Source organism: Phoca vitulina, unplaced genomic scaffold, assembly GCF_004348235.1.
Source record: "Phoca vitulina isolate PV1807 unplaced genomic scaffold, GSC_HSeal_1.0 scaffold33, whole genome shotgun sequence".
Classification (NCBI taxonomy): domain Eukaryota; kingdom Metazoa; phylum Chordata; class Mammalia; order Carnivora; family Phocidae; genus Phoca; species Phoca vitulina.
The window spans coordinates 2,440,757-2,468,739 of NW_022589736.1; the positions used below are offsets into that span (position 1 = coordinate 2,440,757).

At 52.5% G+C, this 27,983-nt stretch overlaps 1 protein-coding gene across 4 annotated transcripts; it reads right to left on the reverse strand.

The window, feature by feature from the left end:
• Positions 1–208: 208 nt before the first annotated feature.
• FAM234A (family with sequence similarity 234 member A) lies at positions 209–27,968 on the reverse strand. Of its 4 annotated transcripts, none has more exons than XM_032425904.1 (12): positions 27,589–27,968; positions 9,065–9,357; positions 5,439–5,555; positions 4,950–5,141; positions 3,879–4,009; positions 3,396–3,528; positions 3,059–3,188; positions 2,682–2,822; positions 2,302–2,377; positions 1,915–2,070; positions 1,336–1,438; positions 209–1,245 (listed from the first exon to the last, which is right to left on the reverse strand). In XM_032425904.1, exons 2-12 carry the CDS (start codon positions 9,330–9,332, stop codon positions 1,034–1,036), a joined length of 1,659 nt encoding a protein of 552 aa, XP_032281795.1. In that variant the 5' UTR covers positions 9,333–9,357; positions 27,589–27,968; the 3' UTR covers positions 209–1,033. The 4 variants fall into 4 exon arrangements, with proteins under 4 accessions (XP_032281795.1, XP_032281792.1, XP_032281793.1 ...); XM_032425901.1 differs by having other exon boundaries at positions 3,059–3,191; XM_032425902.1 differs by lacking the exon at positions 27,589–27,968 and adding an exon at positions 20,727–21,192 and having other exon boundaries at positions 3,059–3,191.
• Positions 27,969–27,983: the final 15 nt, after the last annotated feature.

Below are 27,983 nucleotides of genomic sequence, written 5' to 3' on the forward strand. Positions count from 1 at the left end.
GCCGGAGGTGGGGGGGGGATCTTCAGACCTGAGCTGCACTTAGAGGCCATGCAGAAAAAGTCCTCGGGGCCCCATTTCTGACTGGGCGAGTGGGGGGACACCCCGAGACCCTCGTAGAGGGTTCCCCACCTCTGCCAGCAGCCTGGCCAGCACCAAATCCACTTGACCCCTTTGGAGCAGACACACGAGGCACACACGTGCCCTTTTAGACAGTGCAAACCATTTATTCCGGTTTCTTCCTGCGGGACCCGGGGTCGTCAGGGCACAGTGAGCCACAAGGAGCACCACAGCAAGGCACAAAGGTGAGTCCCGCATCAGGTGACACCGACTGCTGGGGGCGTCCGAGCACCAGGAGGGGGCCAGGCACCGGCCAGGGGTGTGGGGACCCCCAAGGGATAAGCAGCTCCAGTGTGTACTGAGGGGGTGCAAACTGACCGCGACGTGCGCCCTCTGGCCAGTTCCTCAGGACGTTCACAGCACACGTGGCCAGCACAGGGACAGAAACGCCCCTGGGGCATCCATGAGCAGCAGGACGGCCTTACAGCGCACGGCAGCCCTATTCCTCCTGCCCCCGTCAGAGGGGAACCCCTGGGCAAGTTTCCACTAACCAGGCCAGAGGCTGGAACGGCCTCAAGTGCCCAGCTGCTGCCCTGAGGCCACCCCAGGCCAACCACCCTCCCAGGCCCCAGGGGGGTGTGCAGACAGGAACGAGGGAGGGGACTTCTCAGGATGGGGCTCTCTTCCCGGAACCCCGGTCCCTCCCGCCAGTGTGGACGAGTGAGGGTGGTGCTGTAGGGCCCAGCGACACTACGATGAAGGCAGGTGGCCTGAAGTGTGACCCCAGTGGGGCAGAGTGAGGACCTGTGGGGACGTGCTGCGCAGGAGGGGAGAGGCCTGGGCATCCCCTCACCCACGCGCGTCCCTGCATAGGACGGGAACCCCAGGATCAGGAGTAGGGAGTCAGTGCAAACCGAGTGAAAGACCGACTTCCCAGCAGCTGGAGCCTCTCCCACATGCGCTGCCAACCAGGCCTCTAGGCCTCACTCCGGTACCGCAGGCGGGAGAACCGGTCCCGGACAGCCTGGTCGCTGTCGGGCCCGCCCTCGGCCAGGCGAACCACCCTACCGCTCGGGACAAGGTCCCGCACCTTGTGCTTGGCCACGGAGACCGTGCCAGGCGCGTCTGGGCTAGCCGGGCCCATCAGGAGGACGCAGGCAGCATGGCGGCTTGGCTCGAACAGGACCGCTACGGGAGAGACGGCCGTCAGGGCGCTCGGGAGCAGCCAGAGGCGAGCCGACGGCAGGCGCAGCCCCAGCCCCCGGGAGGCGCACTCACCTTGGAAGGCGACGATGTTGGCAGAGAAGTTAGCGAGCTCCAGCAGGATGCCGGGCAGGCTGGGGTGGAATACGTACAGGGTGTGCTGGGCGTCTCTGGGCTCCTGGAGCGAGAACCACCGTGCAGCATGAGCTGACCCCACGTCTGCATCAGAGACGCTGGTGTCCTGGGCCCAGGGTCGGGCTGTGCTGTGCGCCCTCTCCGGACACTCGGACAGAGTGGCCCTGCCCAGAGCTGTGTCCACAGGGTCCTCAACGGTGCAAGCAGCTTCTACTCCCCTCCCCTAGCCTGAGCCTGACCCTTCTGACGCATGCTCCCACTGGAACTCCGCACCTGCCTTCCCCCACATCCCCTGGCTTCTTCCCAGATCCCCATCCTCTGCCCCAAGGCACACCTCAGCCCCAGCCTCCCGTGTGGTCCGGGGTACCTCATCCCACCCACGGTCCCACGGCTTCCATTTATGTGTGCACACCCAGTCACCCAGTTAGCTCCCAGCTGCCTCGAGGCAGGGCCCAAGGCTGGCCTCTGGTCTCTGGCCCTGGCCCGGGTGTGTCCCCTTAGTCCATGCCCTGCCCGTACTGTCTGGTTGGTGCCCATCAGCTCGTGGAGGCCCCAGAAGAAGAAGGCTGAGCGGTGGTCTGCGGTTGGCAGGCTGGCGGACTGCGGATCCCCGGGGAGGCCTGGGAGAGCCTGTTTCCACAGGACAGCCCCGGTGCTGAGGTCCAGGAACACGATCTGGGAGGGAGGGGGACAGCATGGGGGGGGGGCGGTCACAGGTCGGCTTGCACAGGCCCACGGGCCCCAGCCAGGCCAGCCCTGAAGGAGCTGCACCCCAAGGGCACCCAGGATATCTGGCCAAGGCCCCTCTTTTGCTAGCTCAGCCTGCCAGCACGGCCCCGTCTGCTGTCCCGACTAACGTCCCTCAGCTACGAACAACGGTGGGGCCTCAAAGGGGGTGCAGCCAACCTGTCTGTCAATGCCGGTTCCGTTTTCAATGACCACAGCCAAGGTGTCAGGTTTGTAGTGGCCGAGGATGGGTTTTCTGCAAGGACAGGGCAGGAGCGTTCACACAGGGCCTCTGTGGGGGGGCTCTGGGAACAGGTACACCAGCCCTCTGCTCCTTGGCCGCACCTGGATGGGGCCTGGACAGGCAGCTGAGGCCAGGGTGGACGGGGTCTCACCGGCCCCTCCGGTGCAGGGCAGCACCAGGGGACAGGCAAGAGGCCTCTGGCTGAAGCACACAGACGTCCCCCAGCCACCCGAGGCCTCATCCCAGGGCTGCCAAGGGACAGGCTGCGGTGCCCGGCTGGCAAGCACTGCCCAGTTCCTGGAGAAAGACTCGGTACCTCAAGACCTGGGCTGCACTGAAGGTCCACCTGGGCGCCAGGTCCTGCCCATCAACCAGCACACAGGCCTCTGAACTCACGAGGAGGAGGTCCTCACCAGTCTTCCCTGGAACGTTCATCAGGTAGCGGATGGCTCCCGGGCTAAGGGGAGAGAGCCAGAGAGATGTGGCAAGGACGCGGGCTGCCTGTGGGGTTAGCAGTTCGCCCCATGCTCCCTGCTTCAGTTTAGGGTAAGACCAGACGCTGGCTGTGTGCAGAGAGCCCCCCCGGCTTCATCTCAGCTGCTGTAGGCCCGCTTCCCGTGTCTGAGCCCAACGGCAGGCAGGGCTGTGGCCCTCGCCCCGCGGCCACCCCTGCAATCCCCCGTCCCGACTGACCTGTGCCACAGCAGCCTGGGGGTGGTGGCGTTCAGCACGCCCTCCCAGCGCGGGTCGCTCCTCAGTGGGCTCCCGTTCCCAGTCGCCTTCTCGTGGAGACCCTTCACAGAGCAACCACAGAGGGAGCTCGCTGCTGGAAACCCAGAAGAGCCTCAAGACGCTGCTGGCCGGGAGGAGGCCACCCGCTAGCCCTGCTTCCGGGACACACGGTGCCCTCCCTGAGCCTCGGGCGCGACACGTTCGGGCTTTCTGAGCCTGTCAGTGATGAACTCGTGTCCTCCCTGCGGTCCCCGGCTTCCCTGAGAGGGACAGTCCCGGGAACAGCAGGCGCACATACCACAAGGGAAAAGGATGTAGTGGGCACCCGCCGGGGAGATGTGCAGGAGGGAGCCTGTGGTCCCGCCCACACCAAGGCTGCCGCGGTGGCCAATCTGGTGTCCAGTGCTGCCGGAGTAGAGGTAGCCGCCGACCTGTAACACAGAGAAGGGGGTCAAGACCCTCCTGGTCCAAGGAAAGAATGCGTTGAGTGTGTGGACTCACACCCTCCCGGGGACGCGGGCAGCCCCACGCCAGCCACAGGGCCCCACCCTCCGTGCTGCCGCGGCACCTACAGCCAAGTGCACGCTCTGCCCAGAAGCTGCCCAGGAGGAACAGAGCCGCCCCAGCGTGCCGGTCAGCAGGTGCCAGGAGCACGGGGCCCCGGGCACGTCCCCCGACAAATGGTCAGACCCACGTTGTGCCCAGGAAGTGAGAGTGGACAAGGGGCAGAGAAGAGGCGTCACAGTGAGTGGGCCACGGCGACGCGGGAGGGGAGCAGCACCTCCTTCTCCTCCTGGGTGAGAACCAGCAGGTCTGGGGCCCCATCAGCATCGACGTCGGGCAGCTGGAGTAAAGAGCTCAGGACAGAAGCGTTCCTTCCAAAGCTGCTGGGGTGGCTCCACAGGGTTTCGCCTAAAACCAAGCACAACGTCACCAAGTGCTGGCTTCAAATCCCCTTCCGCTGCTGGCTGGCAACGGCACAGTGCCCACACTGAGAAATGGAAGTGCCCGCAGCAGGAGGCCAGAGGCCAGCGCCGAGTGCGCACCACTGGGCGTCCAAGTCGTCACACGCCGGAGCGTCAGATGCGTCGCTTCTGGAATGACAAAGCTCCACCTTCCTCTTCTGCTTCTCCTGTGTCTTCTCATGTTTGGCTCTAGAACATCTTAGGGCCAACACTGACCCTCCCGCCCGGATGGACAGGGCCTGACGCTTCCCAAGCCCCTCAGGACCCCTGACTATTGCTGAAGTCACAGGTGGACCCTCGGCCTCCAGGGAGGCCCCGGCTGAGTCCTGCACACAGAGGTGGAGAAGGAAGGGGCGTGCTTATGGCTGGACCCATGAACAGAGGCCCTGACAGAACAGTTTCTTTTTTCCCCAGGTACGATCTCATCCACACCCTTTTTAAGACTATTTCCTCTCGTGAAATATTTCCAGCCTTCTCTTTGTTTTCCTCTATAGCCCTATACCCACGACTGGTAAGGGAAATGCCACTCCTCAGCACACCCAGCGTCTGGGCACAGAATTCCTTAAGCCACCAGTGGGGTCTGGGGGCTAACCACGGCCTGTTACATCCAGCCCGTGCATCCAGAGCCCTGACAGGCCCTCCCCCAGGGGCTCAACCAGACGCTGGCCCGGGTACTGCAGCCACCACTGAGCCCCCGTCTCTGCTGGCCCCACAAGCACAAAGGAGCCAGGAGGTGACAAGACAGGGTGGAGTGGGACTGCGAGGAGGCGGCACCCCTCCCTCCTACCCCTGGAACCTTCTTCCCCATCTTGTGGGCTGGGGCGAGAACCCAGGCTGAACCTCCTCAGAGCTCCCTGGTGTGGAACCTCCCGTGCGGAGCTGCCTACCTGTGAACAAGTCCACAGCAACGAAGGAACCGGGTCTGCCCACGAGGATGCAGGCAGAGGTCGACCTGCCGCCCTGCAGCTGTGGGACGGAGCACTGCACAAGGGCCCCGTCCTGGGCTGCAGGCCTCTCCCAGAGCACGCTGCCGTTGGCCCCGGACACGGCGGCCACAAAGGTACAGGGGGAGGAAAAGCCTGGCAGGGAGAGACCCAACTCTGTGGGGCACGTCAGCCCCTCTTCCCCACACCCTGCTCCCGGGCCCAGCCCTCACTGCTGGCCCCGCAGGGACCCTACTGCTGGCCCCACGGGGTCAGGAGCTGCGCGGGGGCCAGGGTGCTGGGACACCCTGTCTGTTTCTAGGCCTCCTGGGAAGGAAGGGCAACGTTTCAGTTTCCCAAAATTCCACCAACCGCTTCCCCCAAAGACGGCAGAAGGAGAGGATCCCTCCACCCACAGGAAGTTCCTCCTTTTTCAGGAAAAAGCAAAATTACCTTCGTCGGTGCAGGATAGGTTGAAATTGTTGCTGCCGTTGGTATTTTTATAAAGAAAGAGAACATCTTGGATCCTGTCCCTGTTTATGTCTTCTGTAGCCAGAAAGTCATAGGTGACTGAAAAAGAAAATCACAGACTATAGTCCCAGGGCCCCGCCAGGCTTAAAGGCCCGGCCAAGCCCGACACCACCTACTTCCGTGCTCCCTGTGGGTCAGCACCAGTTAGCACCCGCCAGCGTGAGGCCGCACCCAGAGCAGTGGCGTACAAACGCATGCTCGCACACCTTCTCTTCAGGAAGGAGTCCCTCCCTGCCTGTCTGGGTCCAGGAGTCTGCACTCCCACACTCGTAAGGGTCGACTTCTCCCTTTCATTGAAGGACTCAAATGATACACTGCAAGTGTTAACACGAAAACGAACTAAGGGGCGCCTGGGTGGCTCAGTCGGTTAAGCGTCCGACTCTTGATTTCTGCTCAGGTCATGATCTCAGGGTCGTGGGATCGAGCCCCGCGTGGGGCTCTGGGCTCAGCATAGAGTCTGCTTGTCCCTCTCCCTCTGCTCCTCCTCTATCTCTAAAATAGATAAATAAAATCTTTAAAAAACAAAACAAAAAGAACTCAAAATGGATCAAAGACCTAAACTTAAGAGCTTCCTTCTAGAAAACATAGAGAAAAATCTTCATGACGTTGGATTTGGTAATGATTTCTTGGATGTGACACCAAAGGCAAGGCAACAAAAGAAAAAACTGACACACTGGAGTCCGTCAAAATTTAAAGCCTTTGTGCATCAAAGGACACTGTCAAGAGAGTGAAGAGACACCCCACAGAGTGGGAGAGAATGTCTGCAGATCAGGTATCTGACAAGGGACTGATACCCAGTATCAGCCTACCCCTCCAGCACAAAGACAACCCAAGGTAAAAACGGGCAAAGGACTTGGAGATGCTCAACATCACCAGCAGTTAGGGAAATGCCAATCAAAACGGTAATGAGACATGACCTCATGCTCTTTCACCCAAAATAACTGGACGAAGGGACTTGGTCCCTGTAGAGCCGGTTCACTGCGTCATTCCCAGCTGCCAAAACGTGGAAACAAGCCAAGTGTCCATTGACAGAAGAATGGATAACCAGAGTGCAGTCCATGCACAATAATTATTCACCCGTAAAAAGGAAGGAGATTCGGATGCCTGCGACAGCATGGATGAACCCGGAGGGCGTTGCACTCAGTGGAATCGGCCGGACACAGAAGGGCAAGTCTTATATGACTCCACTTCTGTGGAGGCCCCCGGAATAGGCAGACTCAGAGGCCAAGAGGCTCAGGAGGAGGGAGAGAGGAGTCGGTGTTTGCTGGCTACCCTTTCTGTTGAGATGATGAAAAGGCGCAGAGGTGACGGTTACACAGTGTTATCGATGTCCTGGCGCCAGTGAGTTACACTCTCTAAACGTACCTGTCTATTTCACTACGATTTAAAAAATAAATCAGGGGCGCCTGGGTGGCTCAGTCATTAAGCGTCTGCCTTCAGCTCAGGTCATGATCCCGGAGTCCTGGGATTGAGCCCCGCATCGGGCTCCCTGCTCGGCGGGGAGGCTGCTTCTCCCTCTTTCACTCCCCTTGCTTGTGTTCCCTCTCTCACTGTGTCTCTCTCTATCAAATAAATAAAATCTTTAAAAAATAAAAATAAAAAATAGGGGCGCCTGGGTGGCTCAGTTGGTTAAGCGACTGCCTTCGGCTCGGGTCATGATCCTGGAGTCCTGGGATCGAGTCCCACATCGGGCTCCCAGCTCAGCGGCGAGCCTGCTTCTCCCTCTGACCTTCTCCCCTCTCATGCTGTTTCTCTCTCTCTCACTCTCTAATACATAAATAAATAAAATCTTTAAAAAAATAAAAAAAATAAAAATAAATAAAAATAAAAAATAAATCAAACGCCAGTCTCAGGACTTCCAGATTCATGGAGGGAAGAGCTTGGCAAATCCTCTCCCTTGAAACAACAATATAATGAGACAAATTGCCAAAAGCAACCGTATCAGGACTCTGGAAACAGACACAAGGCATGCCGCAAATCGAGAGGTGCCTCCTGAGAAAAACCAAGCCATGGGTCAGGACAGTCAGCGTCCACCATCCTACTTATGGCTCCTGCCGACCTCGCCCTCCGCGGCTGGGCACCAGACGGGTCAGCTTCCCCGCCAGAGGGGGACGACATGATTTGCAGCCAGATGTCCAGGGCTACGGTGCTCTCCCCGGCAGCGAAGGCCAGCTCTGAAGCCAGACACAGGCTGGGATACAGGGCGGAGCCGACAACAGTCAGGAGGACCAGCCAAAAAGTGAACAGAGCCAGGACAAACAGAAACTAAAAGAATTTGCGATCACCAGACCAGCCCTACAAGAAATATTGGAAGGGGGTCCTCTAAGCGAAGAGAGAGCCCAAAAGTAACATAGACCAGAAAGGAACAGAGACAATATACAGTACCAGTCATCTCACAGGCAATACAATGGCACTAAATTCATATCTCTGAATAGTCACCCTGCATGTAAATGGGCTAAATGCCCCCAATCAAAAGACACGGGGTATCAGATTGGATAAGAAACAAAAAGTGAACGGAGAGATCCAGAAAATGAGATCCGGAAATGAGACTCTAGGTCCCCACATATCCCTGGCAGCCCGAGGCTGCAGGAACCACAGGGAGGAAGCCTGTTCAGCCCCAGAAAGAACCAGGGACATGCTGTAACCGACAGACTTGTCTCCCGAGCGAGTGGCCAGACTCAAAGATCCACGCCACACGACTTCCTTCACGTGATGTGTCCACAAAAGGCAAGACTGTAGGCAGAAGGCACTGGTGGCTGTCTGGGCTGGGGGTCGGGGACGATGGAAATCTAAAACTGGACCGGGCCGACAGGTGCACAGCCGCTCCATAAATGGACGAAAAATCATCTAATCGTACACTTAAAACAAGCGAACACTTTGACATATAGATTACACTTCAATAAAAGCTGCAAAAAAGAAACACAGAAACATACATTATTCCTGTCTCTCAAAATTAAGCGTCAAATTCTGAATAAAACTGACGGCGAGGCTTAAACGAGAAATTCCCTTCACTGCACGAGAGACGCCTGCCGGCGTTCACAGCCGCTCGTGCTCGCTGTGGGCGCTCCCACCCTAACAAGGAGGCGAAGTGTCCAGAGAAAGGCTGACTCGGTGGCTTTGCATAGAGGCCAAGAATCCAGACTGCCGCCTTCATGGGGGGAAACGGATTTGCTCAAGTCCGGCTCAGCCGACCGCAACGGCCGCAGAGCACTTGAGGAAACCAGACTACAAAACCTGCAGTTTTCATAGCTCCCCACAGCCTTCCCTCTATCTCTTCTTCCAGCTGCTCTGTTTTATTAATTTTTTTAAATTCCAAAACCTAACCGAAGGGGCCCCTTTCCTTTATCGGCACAACCCATCCTTCCTAATACGGAGAGCAGGCCACCGTGCTCCCGTTTTTCCTGAGAGGCTGCTCGGCAGCTCGCCGAAGTCCCAAGACCGTGGACGCACCATCGGCAGCCACTCAGGGCTGATTCTCAGTCACCCACCACCCTAGACTCGGGGACACGATGCCATCCCCACCCCGGGGACAGGGGTTTGGGGCATACCTGCTGCATTGTAGTCGATCCTCCACACCCCCTGGGACGCAGGCCGGTCCGGACACGGGATGATGAAGGAAACCACGAACACTACAAAAAGGCAGACAAACAGTGAAAGAAAAAATGCCACCGTGCGGCATCGGGAGAGGTGAGGCTGCCAAGGCGAGCCTTTCAAGCTATCCTCCGCTTTTGCTTGGTTTCCCAGATTCTCCTGCAGTTTCTTGTCTTCATTCTTCAAGGGGTGGATTTCGGCTTCTAGGTCCTTGCTGTCCATCATCACGTGCACATGCCAGAGCTGGTCACTGCGTCAATAAAACAGGGACAGTCACACAGCTGCCCTTCCAGCCGTGCTCAGTCTCCCAGACCGGGTGCAGCCATGACTGCGCCCATCAGCCCAAGAAGGAAAAGCTAAATGAATGTTTACGGTGTCTTGGATGCCACCCAAGAAGGTCCTTTTGATGGCAAACTGCTCGTGTGGAGCCGGCAGGCAGGGGATATTTCCACCCTTAACACCCCGGTGTCTCCTGCCTGCTAAGGCGGGGGCAAGCCGAGGGAGTGCTGGGCAGCGCTGGGGCCGTGGCGGGTCATCAAGCCACGCATTAAACATTAACTAAGCTGCCCAGGTACAGTCTGGGCACGCCTGACCCACTGTCTCCCAGCCTGAAGCACAGACAGGCAGGGGGCCCAGGCGCGAATGTGGTGAAACCAACACCCTCACACGGGGACCCCCCCCCGGAGGATCATGGGTCCCTGGGGAAAAGTGTCAAAAGTGAAGGCGGGTTCTGGTGTCCCAGCCTTGCCCCACGCTCACTGTGTGAAATGAGGCAAACCACTGCACGTGACCATGCCCCATTTCCTGACTTGTAAAAGGAAATCAGAATCTATTTTAGAAGGTTGCTTAAAGGATTAAATTTGTAAATTCACATAAAGCACTTATAACAGCACCTGACATACATTAAGCACTCGAACGCTAGCGGATTGTTACTAATGATGAGTTAAGACGCGCTGGACGTCCGTGGAGGAGGAAGCGGACAGCGGGAGGACGGGTCCCAGTGTGAGTGCCGCCGGGAGCCCTGCCTCCTGCTGGCTGGACGTGGGTGACGTGCTGAGCCAACCTGGAGGCACCAGCTTGGAAAATGAGGCAGGGAACGCTTCTGAAGATGGCCAAGCCACAGGACAGAAAGCACCTGGTCCCTCCCTGGCAGCTGGAAACCACCATCCATCCTTGGGTTCTTTATTAGATGAGAAAGACAGGACTATCTACCTGGTGTAAGGCAAGATACCTGTCATCCAGGTCCTTTTGAAACACCCAAGCCAGTGTCCTAATGAACACAAATTCTATCGAGAGAATGGAAGGGACTACGTGGGTCTGAGTGAGTTATGATCCTTGTCTGCCCAAAAAAGAAAGTCAACAGTTCATGACTCAAATGGGGACATGCCTGAGACCAGATGGAGGCGAAAACCAGAGGACATGGCCGGTGGCTCAGAGTGGCCCCTCTAAGGACAGGTTAAGGAAGATGGAAGGAGACAAGAGACTGCTATTTTTTTTTTCTATAAACTTTTTAGTTTCTGTCTTTAACTATTTTTCTCTAATTATTTTTTTTTAAAGATTTTATTTATTTATTTGACAGAGAGAGAAACAGCGAGAGAGGGAACACAAGCGGGGGTGGGGGGGTTGGAGAGGGAGAAGCAGGCTTCCCGCAGAGCAGGGAAGCCCGATGCGGGGCTCGATCCCAGGACCCCAGGATCATGACCTGAGCCGAAGGCAGACGCTTAACGACTGAGCCACCCAGGCGCCCCTCTCTAATTATTTAATTAAAATAATTCACTTAAAAACCTGTGTGTAGCCTCCTGGATGGCTCAGTCAGTTGAGCGTCCAGCTCTTGATTTTGGCCCAGGTCACGATCTCAGGGTCGTGAGATCGAGCCGCGCTGGGCAGGGAGCCTGCTTGGGATTCTCTCTCTGCCTCCCCCTCTGCCCCTCCCCCCCAAACCCTCAAAACCTGTGTGTATACCTCCATTAGGGTAGCTTTCATTAAAATCAAAAAGTGAAAGATGACGAGTGCAAGTAAGAATGTGGAGCAACTGGGACCCTGTGCACTGCTGGTGGGAATATAACCGGGGTCAGAGTAACAGAGTCACCCTGTGACCCAGCAACTCCTCTTCCAGGTGTACGCCCGAGGGAACTGCAAACAGACTCACGTAAAAACCTGTAAACAAACGTTCTCGGCTTCATTATTTGTAAGACGTGGATACACACAATGGAACAGTACTCAGCCCTAAAAAGGTATAACGCATGACCCCTGCTACGGCAGGGATGAACCTTGGGAACAGCCGTGCTCGGTGAGACACCCGGACAGAAAGACGCCATCTATGTGAAAGGGTCACAACAGGCAAATGCGTAGCCACAGGCAGCGGTGGCTGCCGGGGTGTGGGGGGTGATGAAAATGGCGGCACTGCAGACGGACTAATGTCGCTAACAGTAACTTTTAGGTTAGGTGTATTTTACCACAATTTAAAAAGAAACCCAAATGCATCTGTGTGCATTCTCGCTCGTGCTGACACATGAATGTGGAGGTCTGGGAAGTCGGAAAAGGCATGCCCGTCCAAGGTAATGAGTTGGACACGGGAGGATCAAACAATGACTCATGAGCAGGGGCCTCATTAAACCCGAGCACCTGACGTGGGGTGGGGAGGTGGGGCGAGGGTGTCTGGAGGAGTAAGTAGGGAAAGAGCCGCAGCAGAGCCTGGGGTCAGGCTGGGCCAGCAGGAGAGCTGCTTATTCAGCAGGTCTAGACGCTATGTCCCCAAGGAGCGGACGTCTGATGTATTTAGAACACGTACATCCCTTTGGCAAAGGAAAGAAAACTGAGCGAGAAATCAGAATGCTAAAATTCTTGACTTTAAAAGCTCTGTCTTTAGGGGTGCCTGGGTGGCTCACTCAGTTAGGGTCCGACTCTTGGTTTCAGCTCAGGTTGTGGGATCGAGCCCCGCGTTGGGCTCCTCGCTCAACAGGGACTCTGCTTGAGATTCTCTTTCCCTTCCCTCTGCCTTCCTTGCACACGCACTCGCGCTCTCTCTCTAAAACAAATAAATAAATAAAATCTTTATAAAAAAAAACCCTCTATCTTTAAATTTCTCTTACTTCAGAGCTTTAAAACACTGGGCAGGAAACTCAAGGTGTCTGAGCTGTAGCTGCCCTCATCTGTCAAAAGCATGGCGTCCACCAGGGGACAGTGGGAAGGCACCCTAAGACTGTCTATGCAAGAACAAGGGGCTCCGTTCAAAGTGACCCCACTACTCATACCCAGCCTGTGGTCCTCGTTTTTCCAGACCCGCCTGGTGGAGGGAGCACGAGGGGGAGAGCTCAATACTAGCTCTCTCTCCCTCTCTCTCTAAATCTAGTAAATCTGTTTACTTGAGAGAGAGAGCGCACAAGCAGGGGCAGAAGGAGAGGGAGAAGCAGGCTTCCCGGCTGAGCAAGGAGCCCGATGCAGGGGATGCAGGGCTCAATCCCAGGACCCCGGACCATGACCTGAGCCGAAGGCAGACGCTTCACCGACTGAGCCACCCAGGTGCCCCAATAAAGTAATATTTAAATAGCAACCTTCTCTGCTGTTGTTTTAAAAATGTAGCCAATTGACCATTTTGACCTTTTTTTTTTTTAAAGAATCTTTTTTTTTTTTTTTAAAGATTTTATTTATTTATTTGAGAGAGAGAGAACGAGAGACAGAGAGCATGAGAGGGAGGAGGGTCAGAGGGAGAAGCAGACTCCCCGCTGAGCAGGGAGCCCGATGCGGGACTCGATCCCGGGACTCCAGGACCATGACCTGAGCCGAAGGCAGTCGCTTAACCAACTGAGCCACCCAGGCACCCCCTTTTTTTGTTTTTTAAGTAATCTGTGCCCAACGTAGGGCTCAAACTCAGGACCCCGAGGCCAGGAGTTGTACGGCCCCCGACTGAGCACCCAGCGCCCAGAACACATGGCATCTTTAAGCAAGTGCATTGAAAGGTCTGTTACTCGCAGAACTAGTTCGATAACCATTTGTGATCGATCATAAGTCATGACTGATCATGACTGAGGGAAGTGCATGGTGTGAGTTACAAAATCACAGAGAGAACATTCTGTCGAGCTCCAGAACCTATATATACTTTGGGGCCCTAAGAGCTGATAGTTTTATTTGTAACTTTGCAAACTGCTATTTATGTATGAAACAAAGTAGGAAAACATACGGAGAAGGGGTTATGTTTACAGAGGACTTCTTAAATGTGTGACTTTTCCTCAATGTAAACATTTTTAGTGCCTACTTAAGGACGTCAAGTCAAGGAGTACAATTCCAGTGTTGTGCATGTTGTCAAAGACAAAAATAAAACCAATTTGGTGGCTTAAAAAAAGAGAAAGATTATTAGCACCAAAATAAAAGAACCCTAAATATATGTCCAGATGGTCTAAGCGAAAACCCGAGTAGACTTTGAAGCTGGGTTTGGGAGCAAGCTCTACCACCTGTTTTGTGGCTTTCCACAGACTTGTTAATAGAAGCGTGATTTCCTTTGTGTGGTTGTGGGTGTTTCGTGCGTCTCGTGCAGGTGTTGGGAAGGTTGTAGGCAATGTCCGCAGTGCGCCGGGCTCTGTGTGCCTCCCTCTGTCTCTGTCACTCCTTTCTCGAGGTTTTCGTCTTCGTCACCACCAGCCGGTGCCGCTTCTACTTTCTCTAGACCCTAGGAGACCCGACTTATCTCACTCACCTCCTCTTTCCTGTTAAAGGACCTGCTTCGGGCCTAGAGCTGCCTCAGGGGCCAAGGGTCTGTGCTTGACATTCTGAGAAGCAGCATAGGCTCTTGGCATGAAGATTCCTCGACAGCCTTCCAGTGAGGCCTTGTGACCTCCCACCCCCCAGGAATAGCCTCTATAAGGGGTCTTCACAGAGCTGTTCCTATACCGACAGTTTACAAGATAATTTAGGTGGTACGTAAATGAACATTTTTATTTCGGTAGCTACGTATACATATTTTAAAGATGTATTTATTTATTTGAGAGAGAGGGAAGTGGGGTGGGGGGCAGAGGGAGAGAGAACCTCAAGCTGACTGAGCACAGAGCACGGAGCCCGATGTGATCCCACGACCCCGAGCTCATGACCTGAGCTGAAACCAAGAGTCAGATGGTTAATCCACTGAGCCACCCAGGCGCCCTTGTTACATACATAGTTTTCACAGACATCTTTCCATTTATGGTTAAGTGATTATGGTCTTAGATATCTTAATAACTGATACAGTTTCCTTTGCTGTCGGTTCTCAAATTACTGCTATATAGGAAGTGGCAAAGATCACACCGAGAGGTCTGGTCCTGCCCTCCGTCCAGTTTCCCCTGCGGTCACAGCACAACTACGGCACGGTGTCAGACTCCAAAAGCAACATTGGTGCAGTGTTTTAGCCCGTGTGTGGACTCGTGCGTGCCAACATATGCAACTGCTCCCCTGTGCTCTCTCCCTAGGGCACACCCACCAACTCCTCCCCAGCATCTCTCACCCCTGCCAATCTCAAAGCTCCGTTTCTAACATTTTGTCATTTTGAGAATGTTATGTAAATAGAATCGCAGCGCAGGAACTTTGAAATTGGCTTTTTTTTTTTTTTTTTTAAAGATTTTATTTATTTATTTGAGACAGAGAGAGAGAGCACATGAGATGGGGGAGGGTCAGAGGGAGAAGCAGGCTCCCTGCCGAGCAGGGAGCCCGATGCGGGACTCGATCCAGGGACTCCAGGATCATGACCTGAGCCGAAGGCAGTCGCTTAACCAACTGAGCCACCCAGGCGCCCGAAATTGGCTTTTTTCCACCCAGCATAATGCCCCTGAGGTCCAGCCACTGTTGTCTCTGTTACTTTTTATTCCTGAGCAGTACTTCCTGGTACGGAGGGACCATGGTTTGTTTAACCACTCACACACCAAAGGATAGCGGGTTGTTACTAGTTTTTGGCTATTTTAAATAGTGACTGTGGGGGCGCCTGGCTGGCAAAGTTGGTAGAGTGTGCGATTCTTCATCTCGGGGTCATGAGTTCAAGCCCAAAGTTGGGTGCAGAGGTTCCTTAAAACAAAAGGTCTTAAGTAAAGTCATTGTGAAAATTCACATGCAGATTTCTGTATGGACATAGGTTTTCACTTCCCTGGGATAAATGCCCAGCAGTGTAGCTGCTGAATTAATTGTATGGCAATCACTGTCTAGTCTTTGAAGAAACTGTAGCTCTGTTGTTTGTTGCACACATATTTAGGATTGCTGTGACCCTTTTATCATCACACAATGTTCCACTCTGTCCCTAGTTCTTTTCTTGCTCTGAAGTCTGCTCTATCTGATATTCATATAGTTATTCTTCTTTTGATTAAAGTTTGCATGGTTTATCTTTGTCCATCCTTTTACTTCCAATCCATCTGTATCATTAAATATATAGAGAACATTATATACATGTATATATCTATATCTAGATAGATAGATAGATAGATATTTATCTAAGTAATCTCTACACACAACACGGGGCTCGAACTCATGACCAGAGTCACATGCTCTTGTGAGCCAGCAGGGCGCCCCATGTGTCATTATATTTGAAGTAGGTTTCTTTTAGACAGCATATGGGTCATTTTTTTTCTATAAATCCACTCTGCCAATCTGTCTTTTACCTTCAGGTCATTTACTTTTAAGGAAATTATTGATGTCAGGCCTTTAACTTGCCTTTTTGTTCTGCTGGTTCCCTGTTTTTTGTGTCTTGGTTTTCTCTTTCCTGACTTCCTATGGTTACCTGACATTATTTAGAATTCTAGTTTCACTTGGCCTGTAGCATTTTGTATAGATTTTTGAGTGGCTGCTCTGGGCATCACATTAGATACACCTAACTTATCACAGTGACTGGTGTCAGCCTTTTACTGGCTCAGATGGAGGCAGAAACCTTAGGTCCCTTAGTCTACCTGCCACTGGACAGGTCTTTCCGCTATAGACACTGAGACCCATGTCAACGAACGCATCCTCCATCAACCACCGAACAGGACTCAAAACTCAGGAGAAGTATTTACTCAGTTTCACTTTTTCTGTTTTTTCTTCCTGACATTCCAAGACCCCTTCTTCTCCCATTTCCTTTCTGTTTCAAGAACTTATTTCAGTGATTCTTTTAGAGTAGGTCTGGGGCAACAAATTTTTTTTTTTTTTTTTTTAAGATTTTATTTATTTATTTGACAGAGAGAGAGACAGAGAGAGAGGGAACACAAGCAGGGGGAGTGGGAGAGGGAGAAGCAGGCTTCCCGCCGAGCAGGGAGCCCAATGCGGGGCTCGATCCCAGGACCCTGAGATCATGACCTGAGCCGAAGGCAGATGCTTAACGACTGAGCCACCCGGGGGCCCCTGGGGCAACAAATTAATCGTCCTTCAAGTGATGATGTCTAGGTTTCTCCATCATTCCTGCAGAATACTAACACCAGGTGCAGGATCCAGGGTTTGAGCAGGTTTTCAGCACCTCCTCTGGTCGTTTCCGGCGAGAAATCTGCTGTCATTGGAATTGTTCTTCCCCGTTTGTGAAGATGCCAATTTCTCTCTTGATGCTTTTAAATTTCTTTCTTTGTCTTTAGTTTTCAGGAGCTTCATTGTCTGGGGTTTGCTCAGCTTTGAACCTGTAAGTTTATGTCTTTTACCAAATTAGGGATATCTTCAGTCATTACTGCAGTTTCCTAGAGTAGCAGCACCTGTGAGAGTCCCAGCCCAGGCCACGGGGATGGGGGCTCAGATGCTGGACTCGGGCCAAACTCCAACTGTGCCGTGTCCTCTATTTCTGTCCCTGGCTGCCCCAGGGTGTTCTTTTAAGGTGTTTTTAACTAGAAGAAATGAGGAGCACCTGCATGGCTCAGTCGGTTGAGCGACCAACTCTTGATTTTGGCTCAGGTCATGATCTCAGGGTCCTGGGATTGAGCCCCACATCAGGCTCCGTGAGGGGTGGGGAGCCTGCTTGGGACGCTCTCTCTCTCACCCGCTCCTCCCCCTGCTCATGTGCACCCTCTCTCTCGCTCAAAAAAAAAAAAAAAAAAGTAAATCTTAAAAAAATAGATTCTCTCTCTCCTTTTCCCTATGCCCCTCTCCCCCACCCTGCTTGTGCTCTTCTCTCCCTCTCAAATAAATAAAGGAGTTGATTAAAGAAAAGTACTAAACGAAATGATTTTTAAAAAAAAGATTTTATTTATTTATTTGACAGAGAGAGAGCTCAAGCAGCCGAGAGGCAGAGGAAGAGGGAGAAGCAGGCTCCCCACCGAGCAGGGAGCCCGACATGAGACTTGAATCCCAGGACCCCGGGATCATGACCTGAGCCAAAGGCAGACGCTTCACCGACTGAGCCACCCAGGCGCCCCAATGAAATTTTATAGGTATTCTGCAAATATGGCTGAAGTCCCGAGTGGTATATGAGTGAAGTCTGGAGGGACTGCTCTCTACAGCCTGCAGATGGTGGAGCAGAGAAGCTGGAAGACCTCCCGTTGTTGCCCGGTCCCAACTGAGATCTGCTCTCCCAGAACCATCCCCTGATCCAGATTCTGTGCTCTGTAAGACCTCATCCCGTTTTCAACATGGAGTCTTCCAAGTGTCTAAAGAGCACCAGGGAAGAAGCCACACCAGGTGATTTTCACCTGCGACACGGTGCTGCTCACGTGAATGGACAGAGCCTTCAGTGGCCCTGAAAAGCCTAATCCTAACGCTTTCCCTGTTGCTAAGTCTGCCTAGAACGTCCTTCCCTTTCAAACCCCATCCATCCCTTAAGGCCCTCAGCAAATGTGAACTCTTTCTGATTTTTCTAACCAAATGTGACCCAAAGCCAGTCAACATTTCTGGCTATTTGGGGCTGAGGGGTGGGGACATCACAGTTGAGGAACATTGACTTCCCACCTAATCTAAGTCATGAGGAAGGGCACAGTCCAGGGGAGTGGCTGGGCCTGGAGGTTCACCCCCTTATCTGGGGCACCTTGGCCATATTACCTACCTAGCCTGTCTGTCTGCCAAGTTCTTGCTCGCCCAAGAGATCTTAGCAGAATTAGGTAGAAAGGTATTTTGTTGGAAAGAGACTGGACAGTATCCAGATTGATGGATGAGGACATGGGTGGACATCCAGAGATGGTAGGAGGCCAAGACAACAGTGAGACCATGGCCCTGGGAGCAACCCACCTGAGACGAGGCTCCCGGGCCCCTGGACACTGCCTCACCTCCCACGGCCTCTCACTGTGGGCTCCTCCCAGGACAGGCCGGGCAGCCCTCAAACTGCCGGCTCTGCAACAACCCTATATTCTCAGGTGGGGCTTTCCAGATGCGGCCGGTACCCCTTCGCTGCCCCATACCTTCACCCCGTGCCCCAGAGAAATCTGGAGAAGGCAGCAGACATCCAGCACAAAGTCCTACGGGAAAAGAGAGCAAGCCCTATCCCGAAGGAAAAACTTCTTTTAAACATAGAGAAATACCATGAAAATGTTAACATCTGGGCTTCCTAGTCCAGCTGATGGAGCCACCTAGATTCCTGGAGACATTATGGTACACTGTGAGCAACTCCAAAGGCCACAGTCCTCACCTCAGGCGACGTCTGACCTCACAGGGGTATTTTTATATTGGGGTCAATAATAAACAATTCTTCCTTGTGACATTTTTGAAAATTCAAAGGTAAGGCTTCGTATGGTAGGGGAGGTGTAGGACCAGGGCCAGCGCAGAGGAGATGCGAGCCCCTACGGCGGCCACAGAAAGAACTGCGCCTCCTTGGGAGGGGGTTCACGTGCCCAGAGACGGGACCCAGGACATTGTGACCCTGATGCTTGAGGACTAGAGGCTGAACCCAAAGGCCGACTTCCAGCTCCGGCCCCATCTCTATAAGAGCAAGTTGTCCCTGAGTGTTTCTGGATGAATCACCGGCTGACTTCAATTACTCTTAACAATTTCTTCTTCTTCTTTATTTAATCATTAACAGGGTTCCAAGACTTTGTCCCAGTGAAATTAAAGATGCTTTATAATAACAAACAGATAAAAGACACTGTGATCCTCCTCCAGAGGTTTCCATTCTTTGCGAGAAAACCCAACCCAAGAATACAACTTTATTTACCTCAAAACAAATTGAGGTGGACATACGGAGAGAGGTTACCCCACCATTGACTCTCTGGGGAAGGGACAGCACATTACATCCAGCAGCTCTCTCTAGAATCCCGAGCTGAGCTGGGTCTCTGGGGTGGGTGCAGGAACTGGGGGTCAGTAAGGGATGGGGGCAGGGAGGAAGCAGCGGCCTGGGAGTCCTTTGTCCTGACGGTCAGTTCTGTATCTGATCTATCCGGGCTGCACAAATACCTCCTTGTGATAAAATCTCATCCAAGGAGACCCACGTACAAATGAGTGCGAGTAGTAACTGGTGAGGTGGAAGAGAGTGAAGCCTAGCAGCTAGGCTGATGTTTGTGCCAAGGTCAATTTCCTGCTTCTGATAACGTGGACAGTTATGTAAGACATCTGAACGGCACGAGGACAGCTCCTCACAATTTCTGTAACATCTCTAGAGTCTATAATTAGTTCAAGATAAACAGTTAAAAAAAAGAAAAGAAAAAAGGAAAACCTGTGCAAGAGGGTGGGGCTCGGAGCTTCCCACAAGCTAAGAGGAAGGACCAGCTTCCCCACGGGCGGCCCTGGGTGAGGCCGCCCCACTACCTTAGTAGGAAGCTCTTTTGTTCCGAAGGCAGGGAACTCTGTGTGCTTCGTTTTGTTTGTTTTTGGCAGAATATCAACAACAATGGAGTTCTGTGGTAACTTGAAGGCATCTGCAAGAACAGCCAAACCCCTGACAGGCTACAATTCTCTACTTCAAAATAATGACCAGCTTTCTGAAGACTACGCCTAGCAATCATCTCCCTTCCCACTGTGGAAAAGAAAGATGCTTGCAGTTCTTCAGCATGACCGGCTTATAATGATACTGCAAAACATCCAGAGCACAAAGCAAATGCCAGAGTTTACGTGGGGTCAGGGAGTCCAAGGACACCACGACAATGTAAACGCCCAAAGCGCTGGGAGTTTGCCCTGCTCAACAGCCTCTACTCCCTGCCCCCGAGGGCTTGGAAAAGGTGTGGGCGCTCTGGAGGATTAAACTGACTGGAAACGTCCTCTTGGGGCCCCAGGTAAGGCTCTCCCAGAACTCTAAGCCCAGCCACCCGAAACCTTGGCACCACAGCCAAGGCTTTTTCTTAAAAAACAGAACCCAGGGGTGCCTGGGTGGCTCAGTCGGTGAAGCGTCTGCCTTCGGCTCAGGATCCCGGGTCCTGGGATCGAGTCCCGCGTGGGGCTCCCTGATCGGTGGGGAGCCTGCTTCTCCCTCTCCCTCTGCCTGGCCCCCCCCCCCCCACTTGTGCTCCCGCTCTCTCTCTCTCTCAAATAAATAAAATCTTAAAACAAAAACAGAACCTAAAACAAGCCAATAACCCAGTTTCCTCAATCCTATTGTTAACCTAATAGGACATATGAGTGGGAGCCCAGAGCCAGTACTTTTCACTTTCCCATGATTTACTTGGGTTTCTTGGGGCTCTTTCTGGTGCAGAACAAGAAAACTTTCCAAGGAAAGAACACAAGTCTTTCCAGATGAAGTCTACCCCGACTGGACTCCCCGCCCCGCTTTTTCAGCTTCAGCTTACTACATACCTGAACACTTCTCACACAGCAAAGTGCTTTCAGCCCCCTGCCACCTGGCAGGGAAACCACAGGGTGAACACGGTGATCTTGGGGGTTCTAGGAATAGGAAACAAAATCATCCTCTGCTGGAAGCGGAGGAGCTTCCCGACTCCCCAGGGCCTGTCCTGAGGAGCAGGGTTGGAGGAGGGCTCTCAGCGCATCGGGACGCAGGGCTGGGTAGGGCCCGCACGTCCACGCTGCAGCACGCCAGGGACAGCACCGGAACTGCCCACTTAGGGACAAACCTCTCCCCTCCTGGCAAAGAGGCTGGGCCGCTGTGCGGCGCCCCGCTCACAACCCAAGTGAGAGACGTGGTGCCAAGGGCCAACCCCATCTGCCAAGAGGCTGAAAAACAAAGCGCCCAAGATTTCTCCCCAAACTAAATCTGTACGTCTATGAACTGCTGGGTTTTTTTTCCCACTTTTGTTTCAAATTGTAACCTCTGTTGTTAAATTCCCCATAAGGAGGGAATAAGAGAAACTTAAAAGGTATTTTGCGTCTAATAGCACAAGGAAACGTCTGCAAACCGTAAAGCTGGAACAAACCACATCCCCGACATCGAGTGTGTTTATGTATTAGTCCTCATCTGCTAGCGTAGGAAAGACTCAGAGCCGCCGGCCTGTGGGCTTTAAATATGCACACCCACGTAACAGAGGCTTCTGCAAGCCCCACCTGGGAACGCGATGTTCACCTCTGTGTCAGCGACGTGAAATGTGAGAAGCAGGAGAGGAGTCCTAGGGGACTAGCAACATGTGTTAACACCTGTCAATAAGCCCAAAAGGAAAACAATCCACATTTGTGTTCGTGGAATTAACACTTTCCAGCTACCAAAATGGAATTAAGAGCTTTTTATCGAACATAAAAGCTGTTACGATATAAAAGGTAAAGAAAAGATAATACAGGAAAAAGGCCTTGAGGTAAAGAGACTCGCATCCAGTATCCTTTTTGGTCGGTTCTAACAAGCTGGCGGTCGCCAGGACAGAAAACAGACACCGAGTCACAGGATTCTGCGACAGTCATTAACTGGGATTTTCTCCTATCAATTCTGAGTTATCAGTGGTAAAACTAAAAGTCCACTTTTTAACTTAATGTCAAATAAAAAGCAAAGAAACGAAGAGAAATGTGACAGATGAGAAAGAAAATGCCTGAAAAGATGTGACCCTAAGGACACCTGGAGAGACAGGAGCCAATGGCCTGTGGGCCTGGTTCCCCCCCAGGTTACTCTCCTGCCTCCCAGCTACCGTGGGTATGTCTGCTCCCGGCCACCGCAGCCGCCACACCTGTCCTCCCCGGAAGGCGGGCTGTCGGGACAGCGACCGGGTGGCAACTCCAATCAGGGGTAAGGATAAAATCAATTCAGGCAGGTCATCAACATTTCAAGGGGGCAGGCATGTCCGCAGAAGCTGCACCTCCAGTTTCTCCAAAGGCTCTTTCTCTAATTACGGTTTGCTGAGTCAGAGAGAACAGAACATTTAAATTAGAAAAGTCTCACTCTAATTGTTAATGGATTAAGAAAGTATAAAAATATCTGTGGCAAGGACAGAAAGAAAACTGGCAGGACAAGTAACTGGCAACTCTACAGAAGTAGGGGGTCTAATTTTTTAAACTAAAATTTGATTTCTTTTCCTTTTTTTCTTTTTAAAGAAAAAATCACTGCAGGGTACTTTAAGAAGAAATCCCCTGCTAACTTTTAAAATTTGAATTTTACAGCATTCTTTTTTTTTTTTTTTTTTAAAGATTTTATTTATTTGACAGAGAGAGCGAGAGAGCACAAGCAGGGGGAACAGTAGAGGGAAAGGGAGAAGCAGGCTCCCCGCCAAGCAGGGAGCCCGATGCGGGGATCGATCCCAGGACCCTGAGGTCATGACCTGAACCGAAGGCAGACGCTCATCCATCTGAGCCACCCAGGCGCCCCTACAGCATTCTTTTAAGGGAATTTTCAGACCACGCACCATCGTCCTCTGTGCTTCGGGGCCACCTTTGCAGACTTCAGGGTCTGTGATCGCTAATCGATCTTTTTTTTTTTTTAAAGATTTTATTTATTTCTTTGACAGAGAGAGACACAGCGAGAGAGGAAACACAAGCAGGGGGAGTGGGAGAGGGAGAAGCAGGCTTCCTGTGGAACAGGGAGCCCGATGTGGGGCTGGATCCCACTACCCTGGGATCATGACCTGAGCCGAAGGCAGACGCTTAACGACTGAGCCGCCCAGGCGCCCCTTGCTAATCGATCTTACAGCAAGTACGCTGCACAGCTCGTCCCTACAGCTGGTTGTTATGCATACAAGCGGTTTAAGAACGTCTCCTACACAAGGAGGCCGGGAGCGGCCCAAGTATTCTGACAGCGGTCCAACACGGGGTATGAGAGGCACCCACAGTATCCCAGCAGGCAGCACTGAATTTTTGGCGGAGCAAAGTGGAAGCCAGACAATGACATCTATAGTGTTCTGTTGCTTACAGATGAACAACTATTTCCTCTCTTCACCAAAAAAACCATCTGAAGACAAAGAACAGGCCCGACATCATCTTTCAGACGAGAACAAACTGGAAGGTCCTGGTTCCTGGATAAAGGCACGTGCAGTCAGCGCTCACCAGCCTGACCGAGGATGGTTCCCGGTACCTCCCAAGTGTCAGTCAAGGATGAACATCCATCTGCACTTCGGACAGGTAACTATTACACAGAATAACTTTCATAGTTTGTCCAGAAAATAGCAGAGTAGCCTTTTCCCTGAATTCTAAGGCAGATTTTATCTCCTTTGACTGCTACACTGGTGTTACTTCTTGTCTTTTTATTTTTTTTTAAATTTTTTTTTTTTTTTTTGACAGAGAGAGACACAGCGAGAGAGGGAACACAAGCAGGGGGAGTGGGAGAGGGAGAAGCAGGCTTCCCACAGAGCAGAGAGCCCGATGCGGGGCTTGATCCCAGGACCCCGGGACCATGACCTGAGCCGAAGGCAGACGCTTAACCGACTGAGCCACCCAGGCGCCCCTTTAAAGATTTATTTGAGAGACAGAGAATGAGAGAGAGAGAGGGCAAGAGGGGAGAGGGTCAGAGGGAGAAGCAGACTCCCTGCTGAGCAGGGAGCCTGGACGCGGGGCTCGATCCCAGGACCCCGGGATCATGACCTGATCCGAAGGCGGACGCTCCACGACTGAGCCACCCAGGCGCCCCACTTCTTGTCTTTACACTAAGGGAAGGGGGTGTGTGTGGGGGAAGCAAAAGCCCTTAAAAAGATAAAGCGTAACTCTTACTCCATCACTTTTGACCAACTCTGCAAGACCAGTAGGTCTTAACTTTACTTACTTTTTATCATTATTTTTTTAAAACCTTTTGTCATGTCAATGTTTGATTATTCATAAGAGCAGGGCAACCCTCTGGGATCCCCTCCCTCCTCAGGAGCTTACCTTGCTTTGCTGCCCAGCAAAACAGTAAGAAAATAAAACATATTTGTAAGAGTAGAGCCCCACAGCCCATGTGCTCATCAGCCAGGTCCAACAGTTACCAACACATGGTGGATGGAGCGCTTGTCCCCTACAGCCCACCTCCGATCTTTCTGAACTGGACACTTGAGAGGCCTGTGGCTGGATCTGCCTTGTCTCTGCTGGTGTTCACTTAGGAATCAGCACTCTCCTTCTCCTTCTTCCTTTTTTTTGACATCACATCCAAACAAGCTAAGCTCCATTATAAATTTTATAAAGGAAGAGTGTGAACGAAATTCATTAAGTTTATAAAGACCAGTTTTGAGTGAGATTAGAGTAGGTTTTGAAACATCCAACAAACCCTATGGATGCCAACGTATGTCCGTCTGCAATTCAGTTCCACTGCTTTAGGTGCTGTTCTGACAACTTCTCACCTGGGTTTCTGGAGCCCTCTCCAACTTTCTTTCCTCGATGCTGCAAGAGACATCCTTCTAAAATATCTCCTGAAAATGCCATTCCCCTGCTTTGAACTACTGAATGACTACTCAGGACTTTAGAACAAAGCTAGGACAGCTCTTCAGTCCGCCACCTCTGGTGTTACCTCTCTCCAAATCCTACATCCAGGATCTGTTCTCCAGTCACAGTGCTGATCTTCTGTGCACACAGTTCCTCTGCCCTTCTTCCTCTAGTAACCCCCGTGTGCCTTCAAAGCCCACTCTACCTGATCTCGCCATGCACACTGCTCAGTCCTCACTGAGCCACTGGTGAGACCCACCCCCAGACCGCGAAGGGCCTGAGGGCCTACACTTGTTTTTATCGCCTTTGTTTTCCCAGGACAAAGCATAGTGCCTGGCATAAAATAAACACATTCACATGTCTGAATAAATGTCCAAATCTTGCTCTGCTCTGCTCATGTTCTTTTCTTGGAAGGGTAATTATTAATGGATTTATTAACCATTGCTTTGAAATCTACAGCTTGCCCAAGGAGTTGACTTTTAAAACCTGATTTTAAATAATGGTATTAAGTCACTTGTAGGGGTCACTTTGACTACCTGACATCCATTCTCTCTAGTAACAGCACCTTAATTTCCCTCGGGGAAATCCACTTTCCCGCATGCTCAATGCAGTTCTGGTGGGACTGACGCATCCCCACTTTGGGGAGGGCTCCCTACCCGGGTCTAGCTAACTGATTAGAGCCCAGATGAATATCAGGCCAGAGTTCACCTACAATTATAGGGAATAGGCACTCTTTTCCCACAGGAGTGATAAGTGGAACGGTGGTTTTAAAATACGTTCACAAACTCTTTGGTGTGCCTCCCTTAAAAGGTGAAGTCTTTTGTACTTAATAATGCTGACAAATAGAATATGGCAGAAGTCACAGAATCAGAATTCCTGAGCTAGGCCACAAAAAGCACTGTGGCTTCCCTCCCCCCCCCCCCCCCCCCCGCCCCGATCACTGACTCTGAGGGAAGACCACCACCACGTGAGGACGCAGGCCCTATGGAAAGGCCCACCAGGCAAGGAAATAAGGACTCCTGCCAACAGTTAGCAAGGAACTGAGGACTCCAGTCTTTGGCCATGTGAGTGGGTCATCTAGAATCAGACCCAAGAGTCCTGGTCCAGGCTTCAGATGACCACAGCGCCAGCCAATGTTTTGGTTGCAACCATATGAGTCTCTGAACCACAATCACCTCACTAAGCTACTCCTGAATTCCTGACGGACAGAAACGGAGATAATAAATGTTTGGGGCACCTGGGTGACTCAGTTGGTTAAGCATCCGACGCTTGATTTTGGCTCAGGTCATGATCTCAGGGTTGTGAGATCAAGCCCTGTGTTGGGCTCCATGCTGGGTGTAGAGCCTGCTTGGGACTCTTTCTCTCTCTCTCCCTTTGCCCCTTCCCACCTCTAAAAAACAAACAAATAAATAAATAATAAATGTAGGATGTTTTACTCCATTACTTTTTTTTTTTTAAGATTTTATTTATTTATTTGTCAAGAAAGAGAGCACAAGCAAGGGAGAGCGGCAAGCAGAGGGAGAGGCAGGCTTCCTGCTGAGCAAGGCGCCCAATGCGGAACTCGATCCCACAACCCCAGAATCATGACCTGAGCCGAAGGCAGACGCTTAACCGACTGAGCCACCCAGGGGCTCCAATCCATTAATTTTTATGTTGATTTTTATGCGGCAGCAAATAACTAAATAAGTAGGTAGGATAGAGGCAGGAACCTAAGAAAAAAGCCAACACAGAAACAGGGCAAAGAGGAGGTATGTGAAAGGATGGGGGAGCAACAAGACCTCCCCCACACACCATTACCAAGTCCTGATGACCTAATTTAAGCCATTGGCCCCTCCTATTCTTGGTGCTCTGAACTTTCCCATATGAAAGCCCGTAGAATGCCGCCATAGGTTGAGCTAGTTCTAATGGATTCTCAACACTTGAAACCAAAAGCACTCCAATCAGTGTAACAAGGTCCAGAGAGCTGGTAAATGTGCGAATAAATGTCCACTTGATACTTGGATCATTTCCATCTCATCCTTCCCTGCTCTGTACTTTGTCTTTAGCATGCTCTCTTTCTCTCTCTATATATATACATATTTAAAAATTTTATTTATTTATTTGACAGAGAGAGAACACAAGCAGGGGGAGCAGGAGAGGGAGAAGTAGGCTCCCCGCGGAGTGAGGAGCCCGATGTGGGGCTCGATCCCAGCACCCTGAGATCATGACCTGAGCCCGAGGCAGACGCGGAATGGACTGAGCCACCCAGGTGCACCCCGCATGCTCTGTATTTTGCTTATTATCCATATCCTTCCACAGAAATGGAGCTCCTTGAGGACAGGAATCCTGTTTTGTTGAGTGCTACAGTTTCAGCACCTAGAACCATGCCTGGCACGCAGCAGACACTCAGTGTCTCTAACTGCCTGCTCCCTGAGAAACTGCAAGGAAGTGGTGCAATCTGGTGGCGGCACCAGAAAGACATTCCCAGCCGGTACCGGGAGAGGAGCCTATCACACAAGCTCCTTAGCTGAAATCCCACGGTTTCCAAGAGAACCCGAAAGTAACTGCAGTTGCCTCCTCTGATAGCTTAGGCTGCTCAAGGTCAGGCTCTCAGTCAGATCACTGCCAATCAATTTGTAGGGGAGCAAGGAACTCTCTGAGAGCGACCTTGCCTTTTTCCCTGTCGAAGTCTGCCTGTCTTGTCCAGTAAGGCAGGCTGCGTCTGTGCGAGCGATGTGCCCCCTACACGAGTACACGTCAGCTGACCTTCGGGGTACTTTGCGAGTTCACTGTCCGGACGACAGAGAGAGGAGGACGGAGGCCGTCTCTGCACATCGGCTTCCGTGGTCCTACATTTTGCATCGCCCGCGGGCAAGCGGTGCAGCACCCTCAAGAGCACCGCGAGTATAGACTGGCTTACCTACTGTGCCGCCGACGTGGGGCGGGAAGCTTCCTACCGGGAGTAAATCCGGTCTTTGGGGCAGCTGGGGCTGGCGCGGACCGCCTCCGGGAATCGGACCTGCCGACTCGCTGGGGCTGGAGGGCCGGGGGAGCGAGCTGGCCGCGGCCGCTGCGGCAGCCTGTCCGCCCACACCTCTGCACGGACACGCGTGGACCCGCCGCTGGGCGAGGCGGGCGACACCGTGGGCGGGGTCTCGCTGGCTGGCAGTCTCCCCGCGCCCGGATCGCCCAGGCGAAGAGGAGCGATCGCGAGCGAAGAGGTGGGGCCCCGCGCGAGCCCCGCCGCGAGCACGCGCGAGGAGGACGAGGCCGCGCTCACTCTCGGGCCGCCGCCGCGCTCCTCGGCCCCGCCCC

Excerpts from the sequence above, each read along its gene's own strand:
- FAM234A (XM_032425901.1), bottom strand. The coding sequence starts at position 9,332 with ATGATGGACAGCAAGGACCTAGAAGCCGAAATCCACCCCTTGAAGAAT. Across the intron at positions 3,529-3,878 it reads TCACCCAGGAGGAGAAGGAG|GTCGGCGGCTACCTCTACTC; the intron begins GTGCTGCTCCCC and ends TCTGTGTTACAG. Across the intron at positions 1,439-1,914 it reads TGATGGGCACCAACCAGACA|GAGCCCAGAGACGCCCAGCA; the intron begins GTACGGGCAGGG and ends TTCTCGCTCCAG.